The 25057-nt window shown below is 37.6% G+C and overlaps 1 protein-coding gene across 1 annotated transcript in view; it reads left to right on the top strand.

Moving 5' to 3' along the window:
• The window catches only part of LOC107089757 (collagen alpha-1(XXVII) chain A-like), a 76537-nt gene that overhangs the window by 7422 nt on the left and 44058 nt on the right, over positions 1-25057 (top strand). The window contains exons 3-7 of the mRNA XM_015382708.1: positions 925-2420; positions 5175-5228; positions 15345-15398; positions 18345-18398; positions 18485-18538. Coding sequence (XP_015238194.1) covers positions 925-2420; positions 5175-5228; positions 15345-15398; positions 18345-18398; positions 18485-18538 — 1712 coding nt within the window. The remainder of the gene's footprint in view (positions 1-924; positions 2421-5174; positions 5229-15344; positions 15399-18344; positions 18399-18484; positions 18539-25057) is intronic.

The following is a 25057-nucleotide window of genomic DNA, read 5'->3' as shown; positions in this document are numbered from 1 at the left end:
TTTTTAAGATTTTAAACAAAGTGTTAAGCCCCTATAGGCTGCTCTTGCATTTGTATGACTTGCCGTTTTTACAGAAAAGTAGGGTTTGAGCTGAAGAGTTTATATTCACTGTATATGTATTTTTGATTCAGCTGAAATATGAAGCCCAAAAGTTACAGACATTGCATCACATTTTGGGTCAAACCCCTCCTTTTACAATTTGCAGGTTGTTAAAACAGCAAACATGCACACTTGTTGCCTGGGCATTGCAAGTGACTTGATTGAACACGGCTTGAAATAGCAACTTGTGGCACAATGCTGAGCTGTTAATTCAATAATCAGCTTCTTGGAACAAAAGGTCGTATATGTATTTTTGAATATAATTTTCAATAAAACCAGATTAAATAAAAACAACTTATACATTTCAGAAGTACATTAAAATGAATTGTTTTATATTATCCACAGTAAAGGATGTTAAAAAAGATTCATTATTTTCTAAATTGAGCCAATGCTTTTTAGACATTTTAACCAATTTATGCCAATAACAGCATTTTCCCTAAGTCAGTTATCAGATGTCATCAGATTCCTTTTTCATGATCACTGCAGTGTAATTTCTATCTAAAGATGTAAATTATTGATAGAGTTGTCTAAACAAACTTAACAGCAAAATAAAGGTAGGTAGGAGAATTCGCATATGGTTATGCAATCTTTGTAATACTCATTGTTGTCTTCATGCTGTTTTCTTGCTAATACTTTCTGCAATATATATGATGTCCTCATGAATATTATGCATTGATCTAAATCTGTCAAATAAGCTAAAAAGATTTAAAAAGAATGCAAATAAAGCCTTCGGCCTATACAATAAAGCTTAGTATGCCCTTCAGATAATAATGGAATATACAGCAACAGGCATGCATATCTAACACTGCATCCTCTTTTTTCCAGATGTTGATATCCTCCAAAAGTTGGGGCTTAAGGGACAGAAGCCATCACGTTCTGTGCCAGAAGGGGTCATTCCATTCAGAGCAGGGATCATCCTCAACCAGAGGGCGCATATTGAGGCTCCACTGCACTCAATCCTTCCAGCGGCCATCTGGCCCAAATTGGCACTGGTCCTGAGTGTACGCTCACACCGTGTAAACAGTGCTTTCCTCTTCACTCTGCTTTCAAGCAACAAGAAACTCCTCTTTGGTCTACAGCTTGTACCAGGCAGTCTTGTCCTACATACAGGACCAAACACCTCAGTGACACTGCCATATGAGCCCCATGATGGCCAGTGGCACCAGTTGGCACTTGGAATTAATGGAAAGACAGTGACTCTATATGCCTCCTGCGGAGAGCAGAGTGTCCAGGCAGACTTTGGGTGGGATAGTGAGGAAGGACTGGCTCCAGAACTCCAGGGCTCCTTCCTGCTGGGGAGATCAAGTCAACAGCAAACATCAGGATCCTTTGAAGGAGCAATTTGCCAGTTTGATCTGGTCCCTTCTGCACAGGCAGCTCACAACTACTGCAGATACATTAAGAAACAATGCAGGGAAGCTGACACGTATAGGCCTAACCTTTCTCCTTTACTGCCTATTATTCCAAGAGTAACAAACATTTCAGCCTCTTCTGTTACCCCAAAGCGCGGTAGTTCAGAAACCCCTAGAAAGACCACAGGGTTAAGCCTTGCCAGAAATGTTGCTGCTGCTGCCTCAGCTGTCAGGTATGCGCTTCCAAAAAAGCAAAAACAGATAATTATACCCACTCCTCTGCTAATAACTGTAACCCCAACCACATCCCAAATGGGTTTGGTTGTCCCTTCCTCCATAACTAAGACTGAAACTGTAACAGCACCACTCAGGACACCAGCGCCACGCACAAAACCACAAACCCCAGGTTTAAAAGCTCCAAATCACAAAAGTGCTAAGCCAACACCACCAAAGCCCACTCCACAAAAACACTTAAAAAAGACAACAGCAGGACCAGACAGGAAGAAATTTAGCAGCCCTGCCACTTTAACAACCAAGTCTCCTAAGACCAAATCTGGCACTGTTTTAAAAGACCAAGCTGGAGTCCTGAAAAAGCCGCAACCCACAACAGCAAAGAAAATACTACCCAAGTCTAAAGCTCCTCCATCCACAGTTACTCTACCCAAATCAAAATCAAATCCTGTCAAAGTTACCCCTTCTAAGTCAACACTTCCCAAATCAAAGCCATCAAAATCAACAGTCACCAAAACTACAACTGCTAAACCCCAAAAGCCAACTTCCAAACAAACAACAAAGCCAACAAGGAAACCCGAAACTACCAAGGCTCCAATGAATCCACGACCTACTAAGCCTACATTCAACACAGTAACGCCACCTGCCACGGATAGTTACGTGAGTTGGGAGGTGCCACCAACACTGTTTCCAAGTATGCCGGGACCCAAGGGAGAAAAAGGAGACCCAGGCCTGCCGGTAAGAACATCTGTTCACCTTTAATCTAAAGTAGTACCAAAAAAACCTTAGGTATTACCAGTTTATAGTCTGTACTGATAACGAGTGGGTTTACACTGAAAAAGTAGAAAAACTGAAACCTTTCCAAAGAATCGAAATAGTCTGTACTGAACTTTGCCAAAACGTATGTCAAAACTTTTCAAAGATCAGGTTTAAGCTGAGCACGGTTACACTTGAAAAAAAGGGCTTATAAATAAGTTATGTAAAAGGAGCTTAGGTGTTATTATCTTGAACAGGTTAAGTCCTTATTTATTTCTGTAACTTTTCACTCATTTGTTTATTATGCCATTTAGAATGGATGTGATGTGATGGGTTTCATGCTTTCCCATCCCTCGAACAGATTCCTCTTAGTAAGAGAAGGCTAGACAAGGTCAGACTTCCCCTTTCAGATCAAGGCTGAGGGTCAAAACACTCAGTAAACATTGAGTTTCTCAATACAGGCTCAAGGTTAGGTCAAGCCTTTGGTGTGTGGATTGAAACCTAAGCAATGCTTGCCCCTTTCAAAAGGTCAGTTAACACTCAGCATCAGAATCCATCTGCATTACGGCTGACCACTGTTTTACCACAAATGTATGCATAGTGGTCATTTATTTCAAATACCTTTAGCTAGTACAAGTAATCTGTGGTCATTCATTATTAAGTATTATCTATGTCCTTTGAACTGGCTGTAGAGGGAGGCCTGTAATGTAGCCTATTACAATAAAGATTTCAAATTTAAGATTGTAATAACATTTTGATTACAATTTTAGACTATGTTTAGTTTAAGTCATTACAGAAAGACAGCAAAGGCTTCAGCAGTAAAAATTTTTAAGTTGATGTGGTAAAACAACTTTTTTAAAAGAAGGTTAAGATTCAATTTAGTTATATTTACAATGTCTTATTAATAAGATTCTGTTTGTGCATTGTCATTTTGCATGTAGGAATCAGAGGAGGAAAGCAAGAAAGAATATTGTTGCATTTTCTAGTGGTAGAAAACTGTACTATTGGCACCCCTACCCTTATCAACAAAAAGAAAACAAAAAAAACAAAAACAAAGAATAATATTAATGCTGCCATGCTGAACTGTGTGGATGTTTCTTAGTGTTTCTCTTCCTCCACACAGAGCTGCTAGTATTGATGCCAAGAAGCATGGTTTTCATCTCACAACTTCCAAGCTTTCTCTGAATGCTTTGAATGTTTGCTGATAAACGTAAGACTGGCCTGTGCATCTACCCTTTAAAGGGGTTTGCAAGATTGCAAGCCTCTGTGGTTCAGTCCAGTACTATGTGTTAAATTACAGACCATTGACTACATGTTGATGATATAGTGTCATTGAATATATATCATGAAAGATCATTGAAAACCTTCTACCGTGTACCTGGTTGTGTTCTGATCACTTGTTTCTCACTGAGTTTTGATAAAGCTGCAGATCAGTCGCTGGTCATTTTATATGTTCTTCATTTTGTATGCCTTTCTGGGTTCACTATCTTACCTTAGCTCTGATATCTTTTACCATTCCTGTGATCTAGGACTGAAAGAGACTGATCCTGCTAACAGCTGTGTTTTAAATACATTATAAACAGATATGTTGAGTTTTTAAATTGTTTAATTACCAGCTTGCCTAACAGGTGTATAACCATATGTAAGTCAAAAAGCCAAGGAAAAAAAGATATTTAGATTGTAAACTACGCAAATCTAGAAATTAATATTTGAATCGTTTACAAAAAAAAAAAATCTATTGGATCTATTATAACACAATGATTAGGTTATATATAATACTTAAATGTGGCTATTGAAAATAATACCATACCATGATTACACAAATACTCATTGAATAATAAAGAAAAAAAATCTTCTACCTATATGTTAAAAAAAAAAAAGTGAACCAGTTGGAGTATAAAGAAGTTGAGGAAGTTAAATGGAATGAAAGAATATTGAAGCAGTAACTTGGAAGTGTGAACTAGTGCAATATGATCTTAACAGGCCTATTAACCACCCAGATGCACAGACGGGGGCCCTCAGCCATGGGGTCACTCTAGAAAAAGTAGATGGGGGTTCTTATATTCTTAAGACGGGCAAAAATGAGTTCCAGATGAAAATAAAGTAAGCAGGAATTGGTTGTCATCTTAAGACTTACAGCTCTTAGTGTATGTTTCAGTAGAATTAATCTATTTTCATTATATGTGCATGTTGAATGTCTGATATTGAGATGAGTAAATAAGAATTTTCTTTTATACCACAAATCCATCCATGTAATTAGGATACACTAAAGATAAAAAAAAGTATATAACATATTAATTTTAAGATCCATCAGCTTACAACTCCACTATGTCAGCCAAAGTAGCTACCAGCGCTCTGTTTTTCTTCACTGCTCCCGTTCCTCTTTTCTGATTAAAAGAAAACGAATGAGAGAAAGCCTTAAAGAGACATACAGAGGTATTGAGGGGCGCAGGAAATGACCTGTTATTTCTAGTCTTTCTGTGGTTTCCTGCCACACAGGCTCCAAAGGTTTTGATAGATAAAGTTTAAATCACAGCACCAGAGATGGAATTACTTCAGAGGGGAAGAGTACCTCTTTAAACACAGAGCAGAACAATTTTACTGTGTAATGCACAAAAACATTTAAATGAGCAGATGGGTTTGACAAATATGACTGCAGAAAACTGCTGGAGTGTTACAAGGGGCCATTTGTTGGGTAAGTTAATATTCAGCACTGATTAAAATTTTTCTCACTAGGGACTGCCGGGACCTCCAGGGAAACCAGGCCTGCCAGGCAAGAGGGGTCCCCGGGTAAGTCTGACTTATCAAAAACATCTAGACATATTGTATCTGTAACTACCTCAGAAAATCCTAGATACCATGTAGTTGTTGATTATGATAGAAAGACAGAAGTATGTATATAATTTACACTAGAATGAATGCCTGAGCTGAACCCTCAAAGCTCTGGACTGTTTTCCACTGCTACAAAGACGACCTGCAAAGCCACGCTCCCACATCATTCTAAATCCCTGTCACAGACCAGCTGACACACACAAACTCTCTCGTATGCTTACAGACAAAGTTCTCCTATGCAGGCAGATTGACCATTTTCAGCACAGGGCTGTGAGTGCTGACCTCCCACCCCTAAGCATAAACAGGAAAGCTGTTATAAAGACGGTCTTTCAAAGGCTGCCTCTGCCACAGGATGCCTAATAAAAGTCCAGTAAATACACAGAGAACACATGGCTCCACTGGACTTTCTTGTCCCAACTGAGCTGCTGCATCAGGCCTCACGGACACCTCATCGGAATCCCTCTCTGGACTAATAAAGGCCCCATTATTTCAAAGTAGTTCACCAGATATAGTCTCATTCAAGGGTCTCCATTCAGAGAATATATTATGCTTTCTTTATTTCCCTTTGTGACTCATAGTTGTGAAAATGCGTCCTAAAGTTGGGTTCATATATAGAACACTCTACTAGCGACAAGGAGATTATCTTCATAACATCTGAATGCATCCTAAATCAATGTACTGCTGATATTTAATCTCGATTTTTCCACTAGCGGCATAATTAGGGATAACAATTGTAGTTTTTAGTAACTTGCCTCAAGAGCTCTGTTAGGTTTTGGCATAAAATGTTCTCACCTTTCAGGAAAAGCTTCTTTAAACCTAGAGAGCTTTCTAACTTCTTCTGTCAATGCATGGTCTTGACATTGTCTGATCTTGTTTATTTTATATCCCCAAAAAAACGAAAGCTGACCATCTGTAGCTTTCTGCTAAGGCAGGATTGGATTTCATTGCAGACGTAGAGCAAGGAAACCTACATTTCTCTATACAGCACATTTGAGGTAAAACCTGTGGCTGTACAATGCCAGATGAGAAATGTAGTACCAACACTGTGTGCTTAGTCTTCCCCTTGATGTACCGAGAAAACCTAATTGAGTCACCTTAATGACTCCTTTTAGTGAAGAACAGGAGAACCTCTATCCTGAAATAAAGTGAATTAAACTTCTCCCTCTCTCTCCAGCTCAAAGGCTGGGCTTAGCCACCATACAGGAAAAGCGTATGACAGGCACATGTAATGACCATGTTTTTTTTCAACCAATCCATACCTCATATCCATAGTTTAGGATAAAAGGTAGAGAGACCAGTAAAGCTTTATGTGTGGCTCAGTTCCCCCTTCACCATGGCAGAGCCCAGCACCGCCTGCATTATGGTTGGCAAGGCCTGTTTTTGTTTGTCTATCTCCTGCACCATTGTGCAATCAATCATAAAGGAGATAGAAATATGTTTGAACCCCTCTGCTTGAATGGGCAATCTAGTGGAAACCCCTCAGAACAGATGCCTCTGTGGTGTTGGCTAAGGCTAACATTTTAAACCTCACATGTTAAAATTGATGCACAAATGCAAAGTTGAAACAAATAATAAAATATCAGATTTCTTAGTATTCCATTCTGTCTTCATACACCTAAAAAGTTACTTTGATACTAGCAACGTGTGAGAATCAGGATTTCAGCCTTAGACGATTAAACTGTGTTCTATATGCAGCATGGCACTTCAATGAATACTGACAGAGATGCTGATGGTTTCATCTGTGTAATAGACTGGTTGCCTATCAACTGTTCTCCATCATCCACAGTTTTTCCCAATGCATTATTACTCGTTTGATAAGGTTTTGACTTTCATGTCACAATGTTAATGTTAATTTTACACAAACAACTCCATCGTATGATTAAGAGCAAAGTTGCATTTAAGGTGATCTTAAGACAAGGCAAGGCAAGTTTATTTATATTCTGTTACAAGACAATTCAAAGTGCTATACATGAAAAACAATTATAGGAAAACACATAGGGGAAGTACATTGCAGTGGCATAAAGGAAATTAAATAATGAATGTATATGAATATTAGAATAAAATGAATAGTTATAATCATGAGATAATCATAATACATTTTTAATAGAATCATTAATAAAAAAATTACTACAAAATTACACTAATAATGTTTACATACATTACCAGATTAGTGGAGCATAAAAATAAAAAGCTGCTTCTACATGTTTGGTTGTAGAGCTGGGTGTGCAGAGTAGCACTGATCCTTCTTTTCACTTTCAGGGTTTTATATAATAGTATAAAAAAGTTTTTTAGATCTACACATAGTTTAATAATATTACATTTTTTGAAGAATAAAGACCAGATCATTGAAACTTTAAAGCCCTAGATTTCTACTTGTGGTTTACTTTAATATAACCAATAGAATAGGAGTAAAAGAAGATTTTTGTCTGATTTTTCTCATGAAAGCTAATGAAGCCTACTGTTCCACAACCTCATCTTAATACCCTAAATTGCATTTCTCCTGTTCCAAATCACGCCTAGGTAAATCGAGGTTAATTGAGCTTAGAAATGCCTCCTTAGTGCAACTGAGCAAAGCTTGGCTAAGTGCATATCTGAGTCCCAATTTGTTATGCTTTTTTTCTGATATTCAACAAAAAAAAATGTTTTCAAATAGACCTAAGGAAAGCAGCAAAAAAAGAGTGTTTATTGTAAGTTTTGGACATTGTGATGAAAACCAATATCAAGCCACTTCTCAGTGAAATATTAGGTTCATTGGAACCTTCTTTTAGTTTTGGTCTGGTTTTCAACTTCTCACAACCCTGATGAGGATTTTATCAATAGGAAAACATAGCGTGATGCACAATTTCTATGGAAAAGGATGCTTGGATTTAAAAGTTTACCAAATAATAACTTGGAAACCATGGTTCATACTTTTATCCAATACATTTTTATCTTTACAAAGTAATATCTCACATCTTTTTCAATTCCTGTTTCTAAGAGATCCATTTTAGTCTAACTGAATGTGAGCGGCTGTAAACTGCTTTTTTGAACGTTTTACAACACATTCTCTATTGGATTAAGGTCTGGACTTTGATCCATCCTAACACATGAACAGACTTTCATTGCCAAAAGTTCATTGCAGTTCTGGCTGTATATGTAAAGGGTTTTCATCAATCTCGAATTAGACCCTATCAGAATTTTCCACAAGAATTTCCTTTTTATTTATCATCATCTATCTTTGGCTCTACTTGCATCAAAAAACATATATATATATTAACTTCTTAGGTCCCTGTGAAAAGAAGAGTCTAAAGGCATAGTGCTGCGTCTCATGCTACACTGCAAAAATGATCTAGAAATAAGTAAAAATTTCTTAAATAAAGTTTATTTACCCTTAATTTTAGTATGTAAATAAAATGATTTGCCAATAGATTGAGCATGTTTACTCTTAAAATAAGATAATTAGATAATTTGCGCTTGTAATAAGACAGTGCAGATACTTTTTTTTTATTTTAAATGTCAATTGTCTTGTTCCATTGGCAAAGTGTCTCACTTCCTTCTCAGTTTAAGAAAAAATCCCCTTATTTTAAGAAACAATGACTTATTTAGGTTTCTATTTTTTGCAGTGTACCCCACAAATACCATATTTGTGAATAAAATTACTATTAGTTGTCCTTCACACAGATTTTCCAACCTGAGATGTGGATCTCTGCAGCTAAAGCACAATTTCTGAGCTTGATAAATGGCCTGTATCTACTCAAGTAATTATCCTAGTGGCCTTTTTCTGCCCTTTCTGCTACGCTTGCTGTGGCATTATTACGGGCATTGGTTGGTCAGTAAAGTGCAACATGGAAAAGAAAAGTTTTCCTAGTAAGGATAATTAATTTCTAATTTACCAAGGGTTTCTTACAAAAAAAAATGTCTATGTTAAACTGTGTCTGACCTCACAACTAAACGTGATAGTAGAACTTGGGGTTGTGCACTAATCCTACACTGTGACAGGGAGATACGCATCTGTCTATTGCCCTCCTATATAATGATTGAGAGTGATTATGGAGCTTTTCCTGTAAACAAAATCATTAATCAAGTTTATCTGCAGCTGCCATGAGTCTGTGCTAACACATGGATACATGTACACATATTTACACAGATGGAAACAAACATGCTGAGCAAACAAATGCTATCCAAAAACCCCGCCTTTTAACCAGATGATCGTATGGTTTCCATTTTAAGAAAAGGATTCACCATGTTGGCAACATAATCGAGTATTTGGCGATATGCCTCAAGGTAGAAAAAAACTAAGTGATAAGGAAGAAGTTAGTTTCCACTCATGGGGTTCAGCCGAAGACCGGGATTCTCCATAATCTTTCCACCTGACCTTCTTTAGCCTTGGATTACTGAAGGTCTGTATGATCACACAGAGGCCCATTGAGCCCAAGAAGCACCACCCATGAACCTTAACCCTTGGTCTGGAACATGTGAGTGTTAGATGCCGTTGTCGCAGAAACAAATGTCTGCTCAGAAGCTTTGTAAGGTGCCCATGAATGACCAGACTGACCTTTTCCTCTAGGCCTGTTTGTGGGGGTGCAATAATGAGTGTGGTAGGAGGGTGTGAGAGGAAACATAGATGCATCATGGGTGTACAAGCCGGTATCTGTCTAGGGTACTGGCTGCAGGGACCTGTCTGGTGCCTCATGGGTCAAAGGGGTCTTTGTCTCTTTGGTAAAAGATCCTTGTCACCCGTCTTTCCTCATGCTTCCCCCGTACAAAACTCTTCTGTCCTTAAATAAATCTCTCCAACCTTGCTCCACCTTTTTGAACAGAAATTAAGAAAAAAAAGAAAGAGCTTATAGTTCTTGTCAGAGCTTGGCTTTCTATCCTCCAAAAAGGGTTTAGAATTAAGGTAGAATTATAGAGAAAACATCAAATATTCAAATGTTATCACAACTTATATTTGTTTAAATGTTTTTACGCTACTCAGAGATACAGGATTCTTTTGATTGGTTTAAAATTTGACCTCCCTTCTTATCAGAATTTGCATTGCTAAATTAAATTGTTTGAAACCTTTGAATGGACCAAAATTTTCATTGCGGTTAATAGATTTTTATTTTGTCTAAATAGAAGGCTGTTCTAATCTTTAATTTCAGCCTTCTTTACCTATTCTAAAACCAGCTTTTTGATTGCCGCCCCAAATATGTCCAACTTTCAGCCATAGAGAAATTGATGAAATTGTAGAGTTCAAAGGTGGACCTTCTTAATAGTCCCACCCATCCTCTGTATGATGCTCTAACCATCATATTTGACAATTGCTTCAACATTCCTTTGACCAAAGTCTCTTCTTATACTTCAAAGATGCCTCTTTTTAATGTAGTTAAATCGCTAAAAGCATATTCTGTTCTGATAGCACATGTTTTATCGAGAAGATGTTTTGTTTCCTCCATGGGTACTGCTGGATATTTATCAGATTTAGAGGCGTCCTCTTTGTAGCAGAATCTCTTTTTTTAACAGTTTATAATACGTTGTGAGTTTTGGAGGTTGTTGAAGATATTTTAAGGATCATAGTTTCAATAAAATAAACAAACACTGGACATAGATGGATGGTCATACAGAAAAACTCTAAATGCATAACAGGGGTGTTTTTTTAAATACCTTTAATTGGGCTTTCTGACTGACCCTACCGAGGGCCTGACATAAACACTCTTGAAATGAGTGAATTATACTTTCTGTATAGAAGAAAAGTCGCTATATCTAACTAGTATATGTAAGAAGCTTACTGTACACATGGCTTAAAAAAAACATATAACAGAGGTGAAATAACTAACTAAACATCAGGGTGTGTGTATATACTTCAGTCTGTATATGTAATATAGACTTAAAATAAATTCCAACTTGTTCACCCTGTTCTTGTTTGTAATTTAACTAAAGGTGTATATTTAATAATCTCTCCACCCAGAAAAAAATGTTTAAATACAGTATGTAAAGCTAAAAATAACATGGAATTCATGCCTGGAATGGGTGTACACACAATTTTGACCAGAACTGTAAACCAGAGCTTTTTAAATTAAATGAAACTTCAACCTAATCTTCTGATGACAGTTTGTTTGTATCATCGAGAAAACTAGGCAACGGATTTGTAAGAGTCTTAATAATTTTCTTCAGTAAACTGTGAATACAGCTTCTTGCTCTGGAAAATGACTAATATGTTTCAGCATAATAAAACTGCCAGACTACTAAATTTTGCATTTCCCTTTAGCACCTTTATACAGTTTAAGATCACATTTGGGTAAAGTAATATCTCAATGTTTTCATTGTTATTGTCAAACCTGTCATGGCCTTAATGGGATTTTTACTGTTATTCCTATGATTTGGTTATTAATAAAGTCTCTTTTCCACACCACTGCTCGGTGCATGATGCAGTTACCTCTAAAATATAAGCTGTTGAATCCATTAATTATTACAGTCTGCTAATGTAGGCTACTTTATGTGACAGCATTAGGCTGAACATTCTGTTCTTCTCACTCAACAATGTCTTGACACGCTCTTAAATCTCTAATGAACAGTGAAATGTTTCCCTTAGAGCAAAAGGTTCTCTCATGTGCATGTCCGTCTCACAATCTGTAATTATGAGGACGTCCAGTGGTTTCAAATGCTCTTTTAACTTCATGTTAGGTCATCAGATGTTATCCTGTAGAGCCTAGTTATGCTCAAAGAACTTCTTTTATCTTTAATACGATGCCTTTATATGCATTTAAAGTGTCTTTTATGAGCTCATGTTAAAGCCCAGGCTTTGTTTGTTGTGTAGCCTATTTTATGCCTGTGTGGAAATATAATGTTTGGCATGAGGTCTTTCATTTGAAATCAAGTTGAGCTGCACACTATGTATAATGAAACACAAAAGTGTTCATACCCCACAAACCTTTGAACAACTTATCACATTACAACCACAAAGCCCAATGTATTTCATATGGATTTCATGTTGAAGAGCCCAGAAAGTAGTTGATAATTATGCACTGGAAGTGTTTTTTTGTCAGTGAAATCCATCCATTTTAAAGGAGTCTGGTGCCCATCTCCAGCAGTCTGTAGCCAAAAGACACGTTACACCCTGGACAGAATGAAAGGGCAACATACAGACTTTATGTCCTTGTGATGGACTGGTGACTGATAGTCATCCAACCATGCTCACAGACACACACACCTGAGGACTATTTAGAGACAGTCATGTTTTTGGACTGTGGAAGAAAACTGCACATGCACAGAAGGATCATGCAAGCAACATGCAGAAAGACACTAGGCCAGGAATCGAATCAAGGACCTTCTTGCTTCAAGGCAGCAATGATACAAACTTTGTAGCCCCTAATGAAATGCAATACTATTAGTTGTCTTCAGAAATCCCCCAGTCCACATGTTCATTTCAGTGAGGTTGTTAAAGGTTCTAAATTAGAAAAAACTTGTTTAAAGCTAGAGGGATGTGAATGCTTCAGCACTGAAATTCTCCATGGAGCTTTCTATCATATGAATTATTTAGATCCACAAAGCATGTGTAGCATTGGAACTTTCTTAAAAACCACAAAGACATTGAACAGTGGTCTATTTCTTCTTTTTTTTTATTTAGTGGCTCTCAACTTGCTAAAGCTCCACCCTGGTACTCTCTAATTAGACACCTGTTGTGAGAGAAAGGCACATTACATGAAAGCAAGAACATATACAACCAAACTCCCATGCCAGCCCGTGCCCTCTAGTGCACTGCCCAACCTGTGGTACGCCGCTGGGTTAATTTTGAAGCATGTAATTCAAATGTGCCTTGTTTGTTTAAGTTTATTTAGGGCAGTACAGCGTTCCTTAACGCTGTGCGGACAGACCGCCTCCCATGGATTGCCAGCTGCACACAAACCAAGAGTAAAAGGAGTAGTGTGTGGGATAAAAAGAGGGGAGCTCTTTAAAACATCAGAAAATTACCAAGAGAATAACTTGACCATACACCACAATCAGGAAATGTTGTCTTTAAATGATAATGTTTTGGACCTTGAACAAATAAATGACCTCTAGCAATAAAATAGTTCACAGCTTACATAATTAAGCTTTAATATACTTAATTGTTTTGGCAGTATGGATTATAGATGTCGTGCGAAATCTTTCATTTTCTTCCATGATTACCCTTTCTTTAAATCCACTCACCATTTTAATCAACTCTCTCATCCAGCTTAACAAAACTTTTTCCTCAGCATGATGCTGCCATTGCTTTGTAGGACTTTGGTAGTAATATGTTTAGGGTGGTGTGGGATGTTGCCGTTGTGTTTTTTTACATAAGGCCAGAAAGTTCTGTTTTGGTTTCATCTGATTTATTGTTTTATTTGTCCCCTAAATTTGTTGTCGATTTTTGCAGTTTCTGTAGTTGCAATGGGTTGGTTCTTTGGTTGATGCTGTCCATGCCAATTGTTATGGTTGAACAGCTTTAAATAATGATAATCGGAACTCACTGTGATTTAAAATTACACTGAACTCTATCCAGAACCTGTCTGCTGTGATCATTGGTTCTTCATGAAGCAGTTTGTTCCCTGATTATTACTAATAAGCAACCAATACCTTCATAGAACACCAGTACTGCAATAAAACTACACATGGATAGATTCCTTTTATTAACAAGGTAACCTGGATATTGATTTCATTCAGTGTAAAAGAGGCGGAACATAATTGCACTTCCTTCGTTTTTATTTCTAGTTGTATAAAAATTTAAATAAATGTTATCCCCTTTCCTCTTTATAATCATTTTCTGTTGCTCCATCACACAAAAGCACAATAAAATGCACCAAACCTTGTGAAATAGTTTGGCAGAGTTGAGGGCTATGAATATTTTTGTAAGATAATTTATCTTGACAGTACCCCATAATTGGGAATATTTTTTTTTTTTACATTTTTATCATTCTAAACTTAGTACAAAAATAGAATCAAACACCTCTAACATATGACATCAATTCCTACTCTAGGTGGGCTAGAGAAAACTGTCATCAGCCCCTGACAGAAAGATTAACTTCAGCAGAAAAGATTAATGCAGTCTTGTCTGCACCAAACCAAGATGTCAGTTTTTAAATTTTTCTCACAGAACATTTTTGTGGTGCTGTATAGTCAAGTCCAAACCCCAATATGTTTTTCTTTTCTTTCTCTTGGATAAAAAAATAGAACTTTGACTGCCTAGCTTTTAAGCACGTATCTGTTTTTAATGCAGTAGATCTGACCCCTAGCATTGAAGCCTCTTTGTTTGCTTTGAATGACCTCAGCAAAAATTCACCACCACAGTTCTTTGAAGCACTCATGGCTCTTCTTCCACACTTACCACAACAACCAACCCTTGACCCCTGAATGGGGATAGGTTAGGGGCCTCAAGGTGCTACATCACAAGTAAGGAAGGGGTAAGGTCAGAGACCCAACAGGAAAAAAACTCCCTTAGAGTTCCAGAAAGCAGACAGACAGACGGGTAAATAAGCGGCAATACAACCCACCCCCACACTTCTGTCTGCGGGCTACATTTCAAACACAAATTCAGTTACAGATTCGTTCCCTGGCTTAAAAAGTTTCTCTGCTCAACCTTCCCATGGGGGCTGCTGGATAGACTGCAAGAGTTCACATTACCTATGTGCTCCCATGACTGATCTTGCTCTGTGTCAGTCCATCTCCCCATTAACTGCCAGTGAAGACAGAAACAAGTATCTGTGGCTTGGTTCAAAATCACAAGGCTTTACCATTAGACTTTCAGCATTAGTCACTAACATGCCTGGCAGTTGTGTTTGTTTGTGGGCATATGTATGGAAGTGGGGGTTGGATCGTGAACCAACTGTGGACAGGAAAACACAGCCATATGTTGAAGAAGCTCGAGGGAGCCCAATTTTCCATGAACCCCCCCAAAATCAACCCCAAATACCACATGCACACATCCATATACACACAAAGCTAAGGCAAATAAGTATTATGGCTAAGTTTCTCCAGACTTCTTTAATCTCCTTTGTTGTGCCAAAGACACACTCCATGCATCTGTACATATTGACTGAGATAAATCTTTCAATAATTTCTAAAGTGTTGTCTGGTCTCTGATCCTTTAAATAGGGTGACCCTGGTCCCCATGGGAATCCTGGCAGACCTGGCCCACCTGGACTTAAGGTAAGCGGTCTGAGTCGGACTTAAGATCAGAAGCAGTTGTGATCTTAAAAAGACACCCACTGAGATTTTTCATCTGTTGTAATTTGCCTGTTTACCTGCAAGTGCATGTTGCATCTTCTGCGTTTTGTGAAGCAACTATTATCCTTTAATGTGAAACAATGATACACAGCTTAACTGCTGCAGAACTGGGGTCAGTGAAGTTCACAGCATATCCAGGACACTTGACAGCTCATTAACTCACTAACACCGCTCTGCTTATGCTGGAATTTCCAAGATGATCCAAAGTTATTTTAGATTTTAATTGTTGACATAGTATTATCCAATGTTTGTAGAAGTTTATACAAGACCATGCACAGATTTTGCACGTACTGTGTGAAGTAGCAGGCTGTGCTTCTACCTTAACCGGAGTACAGAGAAGAGAATACTACTTCGACAACAAAGGGTTGTCGATTTATCAATGTGTGAAAAGGAGGTATCCCTCCCCAAGAGAAGTTCTCTGCATCCTCTGAGGTAATGGTCTGAAAACGATGTATGCGTAGCAAAGACTCATGACCTCCAGCTTTATATTATTATAGCATATTTTTTGTTTTAAGTTCATTATAAAATCACGAAGAGATATAGCTACTCAGCCAATCACATGATAGCAACTTGAGGCATTTACCATCAGGGAGTGGAGAAATGCAGAAGAAAGGGGTTTATGTGATTAAAAATTACGTATTAAGTTGTGATGAAAAGTTAATTCTAAGCAGTCTAGAAAAATCTTCTTCTCTACTAACATTTTCCTGAACAACCTTCTCATGAGTTTACACAGAAAAGACAAACTATCCCGGTCGCCTCATTTGGCTAGATCAAAAAACTCTTTTTGAGAAGAAATGGGCAGGCGTGTTTGAGATGATAGAAAGGAAACAGTGGCACAAATAACCATTTGTTTCAGCCAAAGTATGTAGAATACCATCTCACGGCCATTACATCAAACTTTGAAGCTGGTGGGCTAAAGCAGCAAAGACCACATCGAGTGTCACCCCTGTCATGAAACTGAGGCAATAATTACGCTGAGACTACAAGCTCGCTAAAACTGGGCTATGACAGGTTAGAAAAACACTGCCTGGTTTGATAAGTCTCAGTTTCAGCTTCAGCTTTCGTACCATCGGTTTAGATTTATGTGTTAGTAGTGTGAAAGCTTGTCTTCAGCTGCTTAGGCTGCTGCTGGTAGATAAACTGGGTGGACGACATTTTATTGGCTTTCTTTATAACCAGCTGAGCATTGCCTGCATTGCACAGCCTTTAGAATGTTGTTTTGGATCATGGGCATCCTTTAAGGGCAGTTAAAGGTTAAATGTTAAAAAGCTGAAATCAAGATCTTTATTGTAATCTGATGGCTTCCTCGGTCTTAAGATCCTAGTCCAATAAAACACCATTGAGATGTGGCCAATCAGGCGGCTGTCATCATGAATGTTAAGCAGACAAAGCTAAAGCCAGTAGGTGATGCTATCATATCAGACTGGCCAATATATCTGAGTAATGTTTGGAAATAGTGTTAGGGTGAAGTGTCGACTACAAATAGCTAAAAGAGTTAAACTTAACGAGGAAGCTCATTAGAGTCCCTCCTAGGCATTTCTGTTTTGAGTTTTCCCTCTGGGAGCAAACCTCAGGGCAGGGGGTCCTGGGGTCTTTTCTCAGAGGGACTGTATTTAACCTCTGGTTTGAAATCCTTAACAATGTGCTTGAGAGAGCTACTGGTGGGAGGGATGCCTCGGTTTCCCTCTTGAACTTTTTTATTTACAGATCCGATCTTGTAAGACTAAGGATGGATGTTGTTATTCAGGAGGGGCAGCCACAAATTACAGCCCTCTGCTTATTATTAGTTAGGGTCATTTTTTTCCTGATAAACAGGCTTTGATTCCTCAGGACATAGAGTTGCAAACTCTTTGCATTTTTATATTGTCTACACTAGGACCTCAGCAGATCCTTTAGGTACTGTAGGGTTCTTTGTGTGCTACCATAGATCAGGTTCATGTGTGGCTCTCGGGCTAATATTTTATTTTAGTTAGTTAGAGCCATAAGCTAAAACATGTTCATTTTTCATTTATCTCAGGATTAAGATACCTTTAGAAAGATTATTTCAGTTATCGCTGATTTTACTTCTTGTCTGTGTTGTGGATTGGGCTGCACCACTAAGCCATACACTTCAATGACCATCTAACAATCTTCCTAAAAACATCATAATATACAGTATAATGCTTTAATCTGAAATTGCAGTGGATAATGGAGCTTTTCTCCTTATCACTAAGGCTCAGATGAGCCACCCCATAGAGAGCTTATTCTTTTAGCTTTTAAATCAAATATCACAAGGGAGTAGAGTAGAATGAGTGAAGATTTTAAATCCTCCCTGAATGAATCATCACTGATGTCTGTTGTTTGGGAAGCTGGCAGAGATTATGCTCCCCCTACCTGGTAACTGTGTTGAAAGGAAGATTACGAGGTGTTTGATGTCTACAGGGGCTCTGCAATTTTTGCCCTTTCATCATTAATAAATGAAGTAAAGTTGTAAATGCAGACGGCCTGAAGGGCAAAGACAGGGAGCCAGCGCTCACTCAGTGTAATTTCCGAATACACAGCTTTGATGTCCTGAAACCCTGTTATTGTTACCTGCTGACAATGAAGCTTGGTGTGTTTCTGTGCATGTCAGTTTGGGAGACTGAAGAAACATCAAACAGCTAGTTTGCTAGTAAAGCTTCCCTTTTACTGATGAAAAGAAATTATGTAATTTGTCAATGTTTCTTTTTTTTATATCAGGGTTTTTTTTTAACATGTAATTTAGGTTCATATTGTTTAAAAATGATCATTTATATACAATTTAATCAATTTAAATGTTTTTATTATGCTATCAGATTTAGAGACTTGCCTTTTTAGTATGTGTAATTGATATAACATTATCCTTCTCAGGGGAAAAAAGGAGATCCGGGCATTTCACCAGGGCCAGCACCTAAAGGAGAGAAGGTATTTGAGCCTTTTTTTATGGCTCCTACCATTCAGCAGAGCTGTTGTGTTCTTGTCCCCAATGACATTCTTGAATTTAATTTCAGGGAGACTCAGGGATTATTGGCCCAGTTGGAAAGCCTGGTCAAGAAGGTCGAAAGGTAAGATCAAATAGTTATCTTTCCCTGCATAAATTGCCCTCAAATGACCATCTACCAGCTTTTACTGTAAGGGAGAACAACACGTAAGCTTCAAATAAAGAGGGCCTTGAAATATTTTGAAATCACACCCTGCATGAGTCATTTGTATCACTTCATAAATTTAAGTACAAGAGCAGTATGATTTGTACATAATGATTCTTTCTTGCTGCGTCTATCATCTCATTTCTATCATCTCTTTCTCTTTAGTCCAGTGTTTTTTATACTTGCCAGATTTTATATTGATGACTTCTTAGACTTAGCATAAATGATTTATATATATATAAAAAGCAGGATTTTATTTATAATTTTTATGTCAGCAGTGAACAAAGATGATGCTGACCAAACAATCACTCAGAATTACACACTGAGTTTTGCAGCCCCAGTGGAAAAAGTGGGGATTAACTTTTTGTAGAAAGGGTTGTAAACATGCACAAGCTGGGGTTTATTATATGAACCGATTAGTGGAAGAAAAAGAGTTTTTTTTTTTAACTAACAGATTAACCTTTCTGTTAGGCTTAGATTGTAACTAGTCTTGCACAGTTCTACAAGAGACCAGTGTGGGAGTCTGTGCTTGCTATTTTTTTTTTATTACTTTGGAGAGGTCGAGCTTGTAGAACAATGTTATGTCTTTTCTTGATTCTCAAAGTGGCTGCACACATTTCAGGAGTCCCATCTTGTCCATCTCAACTGATATGCAAAGATCTTTTATTTTCCAGAGCATCAAACTTAACATGTCCTTGGCAATACGGATCTGGCCTTTATAACTTTTGCTATGTTTTAAGGCTGTCCTACCTCAAATCCTTTCAACTTATTCATCTGTCATATTGGAATGTTAATGTTGGACTGCCACAATATTCCATCAACTGAACCTCAAATGAAATCTGTTTATCAAGAATTAATGCTTTGGAAACATGCAATTTATCCCTCTGTCCCCACATGTGTTTTGTTGCTTCTTACTGCCGGACTGGTCTTTTTCCAAACAAACAGAAGCAAAGAGGAGCCGTTGCCAGTCACGTTTAGTATTTCTTACAGCTGAGCCATGCAACTTTGTCAAACAAAGTAGAAACATTATTGAGTAATTGAATACAACCGGTAGCTTATGTGCAATTCTACAAAGGTGTAAAAGCAAGTCTGCATGTTGTACCTTTCTTTCCAGGGACACAATGGACTGTATTTACAAATGTCTGATTCCAGCAGGGTTTTTTTTTACCTCTCGCTTAACATGTGGCTTTTGTTAAAAGCTTGCTTTTCCGAGTGTGTGTGTCCCTTGGAGTCTTTCTACCTCTTTCTTTCACCCACACAGACACACTGAGCCAGAATGGAAAAGAAATTAGGCTGGCGGAAAACCTTTACAGATTCCTTTTAAGCTAGATAGGAGTCATTTGAAGGCCTATTGGAGGGTTAACCAATGCATCAAAGTTAAGGGTGACGACTGATTCACGTTGTAAAATTCATGTACCATGCCTTTCAAAAGTATTTACACCACCTGGATGCTTTCAGCATTTTTTTTTATCTTCTAATTGTGACTCTTCAGTTTATTTATTGGGTTTTAATGTAATAACCAAAAGAGAGTATCACATAAGCGTGACATGCTTTTGTATTCAGGCCTAGGTAGCTGGAGGAGCTGCAAAAATGCACAGCTCAGGTAGAACAATCTGTTTAAATAACAAGTATTAGGCATGCACATACATTTACCCATTTGAAAAAAGGTTGACAAGATGAAAGCCAGTTTGCTATAACAACATTAGGAGGACAGTGCTCTGATCTGATGAGACACAATTCTAATGTTTGACATTTTAAATATTAATAACTGGAATGGATATTCACTTGCCAGCAAACCTTAAATCTGTAGCCAGAGCTGCAATAGATGGTTAAAACCACAATCATGTTCATAAATCAGAGAAGTCCAGACTATGGCAATGCTTAAATACACATCAAGGTATTGTTTAGCATAAAGGTGAAGTCATCAAGCAAAAGGAAAGACAAAATGTGAATCGTTTGCTCTTTGTCGGAGTCGGCACTTTGCCTCTATATCGGATAATAAGCTAAAGTAGCATCTCTTTAGTAAACTCCACATGCAGAATATAGCTGCTACTTATCAGAGTGACATCATAGCTTGGGATCTGGAGAGTTATTGCTATAGCAACATAAACAACAGGCGCATACACAAATAGGCTGACCTCATCTTGGTAAGACTCAGGTATTGGTCAGAGGCCACATGCATGTTGACTATTCAGGAAACTTGTTAAATTAACCACAAGGAAGTAACATCTTTCCATGCATAACACAAAGAAGCTTGCTCAGCAGAGAACAATGCACAGTAACCTGCTGTAGCTCTCAGCTGAGCTCCAGTCTGCTGCTTTTCACAACTTTCCACCCAATGACAAACGCATGAGCCAGTCTTTAAACTCTGCCTTAATACTGTCCTTGTTCTTCTACTTCACAGTCGGCTCAGGTGGAAAGTCCCAATTCAGCTTTTAGACTTGCAGTGAAATACTGAAAGCAAATAACAGCTTTTATAGTTATGTCATCTTAAGGTCATCTAAAAAACCGTCTGTATAACTTTCCCAAAATATAGCTTTGATTTCTATGGTTAAAGAAAACTGGAAAACATAAGCTTTTCCTGTATTTATTTTTCCCTTCCACCTTTTTTAAGACACTCTTTTACACACACATGCACCCAAATCCACACAACAGAACGAGCTCTAAATCAGCCTTAGAGTTGATGTTTCGAGCGGGAATACAGGAATTTGGCTGTGGGCTTTTCATGGAAAACCTTAATGGAGAAAGCAGCGGCGCTTTAAAAGCACTCTAGTTGAGTGTGATTTTACACTGCTGGTTAGGCCAAGCATGTTCCGCTCTGTACAACATTTGTTCTACTAAGCAGACCCTGAATGGCTTTTCAGTATGGCAGGCAGGGTCAGGGAGAGGGGGACACGCTCAGAGCCAAACCTCAGTTACAAGGCCGCAATACAAGCCACACGTCTCCCCTTATGGCTGCATCCCTCTAAGTCTCCTCTACAGCTATATGAGCTTCCTCTTCTCACTTTTTGTCTGTCTCTTTGTTTTTGTCAAATCTAAGATTTTCCTTCTTTGAAAACCTTATTCTTTTAAAAGTATTTCAACTTGTATATCCATCATCTATATGCCCACTTTTTTGACTACAGTGTGGGATATCACCCCTACCTTCAGATGCATTATTTTTAGGGTTTGTATGATGTCTACGCGTATTTTAATTTTTCACATATGCCATCATTTAAGGGTCTGTAACACCCTTAAATGAATGCACTTAGAATTACTAATGCATATGTCTGTACAAGTACTAGATATCATTCATTTTAGACCAGTTGTTTTTAATTGGACTTCATCCAGACGATTTTTCATGCAGAAGGGGTCTCGGTGTTCCCAGAAAGATTATCCCATAAAACAAAAGTAAAAAGATTTAAAGCAGCATCCCCGAAGAGGCTAAAATAACTTATCAATCATTCTCCTTTTTTATGCATAGCAGGTTTTTGCCTAAATTTCAAAACTGTTTCGAATAAAACATCAAGCATGTTTCTGCTCCTTTGAAAACCATGCAGTTAGCTGTTGTTTCTCTATGTGAGACCATTTGACCATTCCTGTTTTAGCTCAGTCGGGATAACCAAAATATTTCCATTTCCTAAATGCCAGAATCTTACTTTTTCTAGTTCAAAGTGACTTTCAAAAACTTAAAGAAAGGCTAATATTCAATATTTCAGTTATCTAGAGACACACCATGGAAGCATTATTTGAGTATACATTTCTTCCCTGTGTGAAATGATAGATAAGCTTAAAAGAAATCTCTAAAAGAATCGGTAGAAGAATCCTCAACCTTCACAAATCTTGTTTAAACCTATATAGAACCATGATACAGAGAGGTCCATCATTGATCTTTTAAAATGAGGACATGTAAGCATGAACACAATAGGGGTATTCAGCCCCCATATCATTCAGGAAAGAGACAGGATCCATTTTCAAGAAGAAAAAAAAGTGTGTTGCAGGTACAAGTGTCCTGTTCCTCAGTGCAAGAAGCTGTGTGCAAAGCAACAAAAGAGGCCATAATATAATGAGCTGTGATCTGATGAAACTAAAATTAAAATGTTTGGAGATTGCTATATTTGTCATATGCATTGTTTTATTTTGAGGAGAGTTACCATGTGAAGTACAAAAGTGGCAGCATCATGCTGATTAGTGTTTCCAATGCAGGAGGGGCTTGTGAATAAAAAGAATAATTCTAATTGATAATAACATTTTGTGGGAATACTGAAATAATAATGTAAAAAGGCAGGAGGTTACAGTTTGAGTAAAACCAGTCCTCCAAAGGGACAATAACGCTGAACGCTGGTACTTTTGCAAGTCTGGATATACAAAAAAAAAAAAAAAAGAAAACAGAGTAAGGAAAATATTTCCAGAAAAGGTTTTCTGAGCAGGGGGTGGGGAGACTCTTGACCCCCATTTCCCTCTTGTTTCTCCCTGGTGTTAAATTAGGTCCAGTTGATACTGTTATGTGTTTTGTTCTTTTTAGCTCTTTTTAAGTTTGTAGTTGTTATTTTTGCTTTTTTTTTGTGATTGAATGGATACGAACCACACTTATGCAACTGTTGTACATTTTTGAAACCAAGCCGATCTAAGTTTGTCACTGGGAGAAAATAAACCAGAATCAAACATCTTTACCACACTGCCAATTACTGCTTCTTCTTTTTGCTGTTTCAGGAGCCTTCCAAAAATACAGTCCCATATAATTTTAAGAATTTCATAACAAAAACAAGAAAACAATAAAACATTTAGAAATTTTAGTTTTAAAAACTATGGGAAACAGGCTGTCAAACAATTTTTTGGTTTACCATGCAATACTTCAAAGATTCAATTATTTCAGTATCTCTGTTCACTTAGTGAAACATAGTATAAGTTAATTACACACAGTCTGTGTGTTTTCAAGCCTTCATATCTGTTAAATTATATCATTTTTCACTTACAGCATTTCGTTTTGTTTTTTAAAGGATTTTGAATTAAACCAGACCAATAAAAACATAAATAACACAACAAAACAGTTTCATGAAAAGTCCATTTAGAATCTGCATAAAGATTGTTTTTTTGTTCTTTTTCCTAAAGGCACTTTTACTTACCTTTTGATGATCCTGCCCAAACTTTTGAATTTTACCCAAATTGTCTTTTTAGTTCAGGCTGTTGTTTGTTCATCTGTCCAAGGCACACATTTATTTTCTACTGTACATGCAATCACGTGCATGGAGCCAGATGATTACTTAGGCATCTTCTGGCTTTGTGTTGTAAAAGGATCTTAGAGAGATGAAAGCTTAAATTAAGGAGGTGAATATCTGCTACCAGCTAGTTTACCTCTGGAAGCAGACAGTGTAAGAGATATTATCAACGATGTCGAGACAACGTAAGCCTCAGCTGAGCATCCCTACAGTTAAATATGTACAATAAAGAGTAACTAAATAATCACTTATGTCCTATCATGGGTAGACACAATGTGTCTTCAATTTTCTTCTTGCCAAAATGTGTTTTTCCCAGCCTGGAGCCCTCCTTGGCATAGCGGGGAGGTCAGAGAGACTTGTTACAGGGTGCTACTGGGGAGCTGCTGTAAATTAGAAACATTTTGGAGGGTTTATCTGATTGCACCCACATGCTTGTTAAACAAGTGGCACTGTAAACACATTCGAACTGATGGGAATGGCTGCTCTCATTAGTAAACACATAATGAGTGAGATAAGGATCTGAGATGATCCAAGCTTTAGAAGCTCCAGTTAACGCATAGTATCCACAGCATGTGTTTGCATGTATGCATGTTTGCGGTTGTTTGATCTCAAAGCACAGCCTGGGAAAATAGGAACTATAAATGTCTGGACCAACGGATGTGTGATCTAAAAAGATGGGAAATAATGAGGTATGCACAAGCTCTCTATATATAATTTGTTGGTTTGTGCAAATTCAGCTCTAAATTGATTATTTTCTTCTTCAATCCTGACCTGTAAAATTTATGTTTTATTAGACAAACCTGCTTCAAAGAGCAAGTAAATATATGTAAAGCTCCACCAATCAGAATCTTGTTCCGTATTTCTCATCTCACATTTCTGTCGAACTCTGTCTTACAAACTTACTAATTATTGCCACTTTGGGTTTTTTTCCCTTTCAGAGCTATAAGAATATATAAAAACTAACCGTCTTATTATGGTTTTTAACTGTGGTTTAGACCTAAGAATGTGAAAATACTGCAACTTTACAGTATCAGTATCAGCCTTCCTGTTATCTACTGAAAGTTTCACTCTTTTTTTCGGTCTGTCACAATCTAAATAAGCTTTTAGCCACCAGGGGCACCATGCCCGTTATAGCATAAACCAGTGGATTTAAGAAATCAAGTGATGAACAGAATCTAAACAAAACACTAACTGCAGAGGAAGAGTATATATGTATATATATATATATATATATATATAT

Source organism: Cyprinodon variegatus, unplaced genomic scaffold (genome assembly GCF_000732505.1).
Source record: "Cyprinodon variegatus isolate N-32 unplaced genomic scaffold, C_variegatus-1.0 Scaffold264, whole genome shotgun sequence".
Taxonomy (NCBI): Eukaryota; Metazoa; Chordata; class Actinopteri; order Cyprinodontiformes; family Cyprinodontidae; genus Cyprinodon; species Cyprinodon variegatus.
This window is presented reverse-complemented; position numbering and strand designations above follow the sequence as displayed.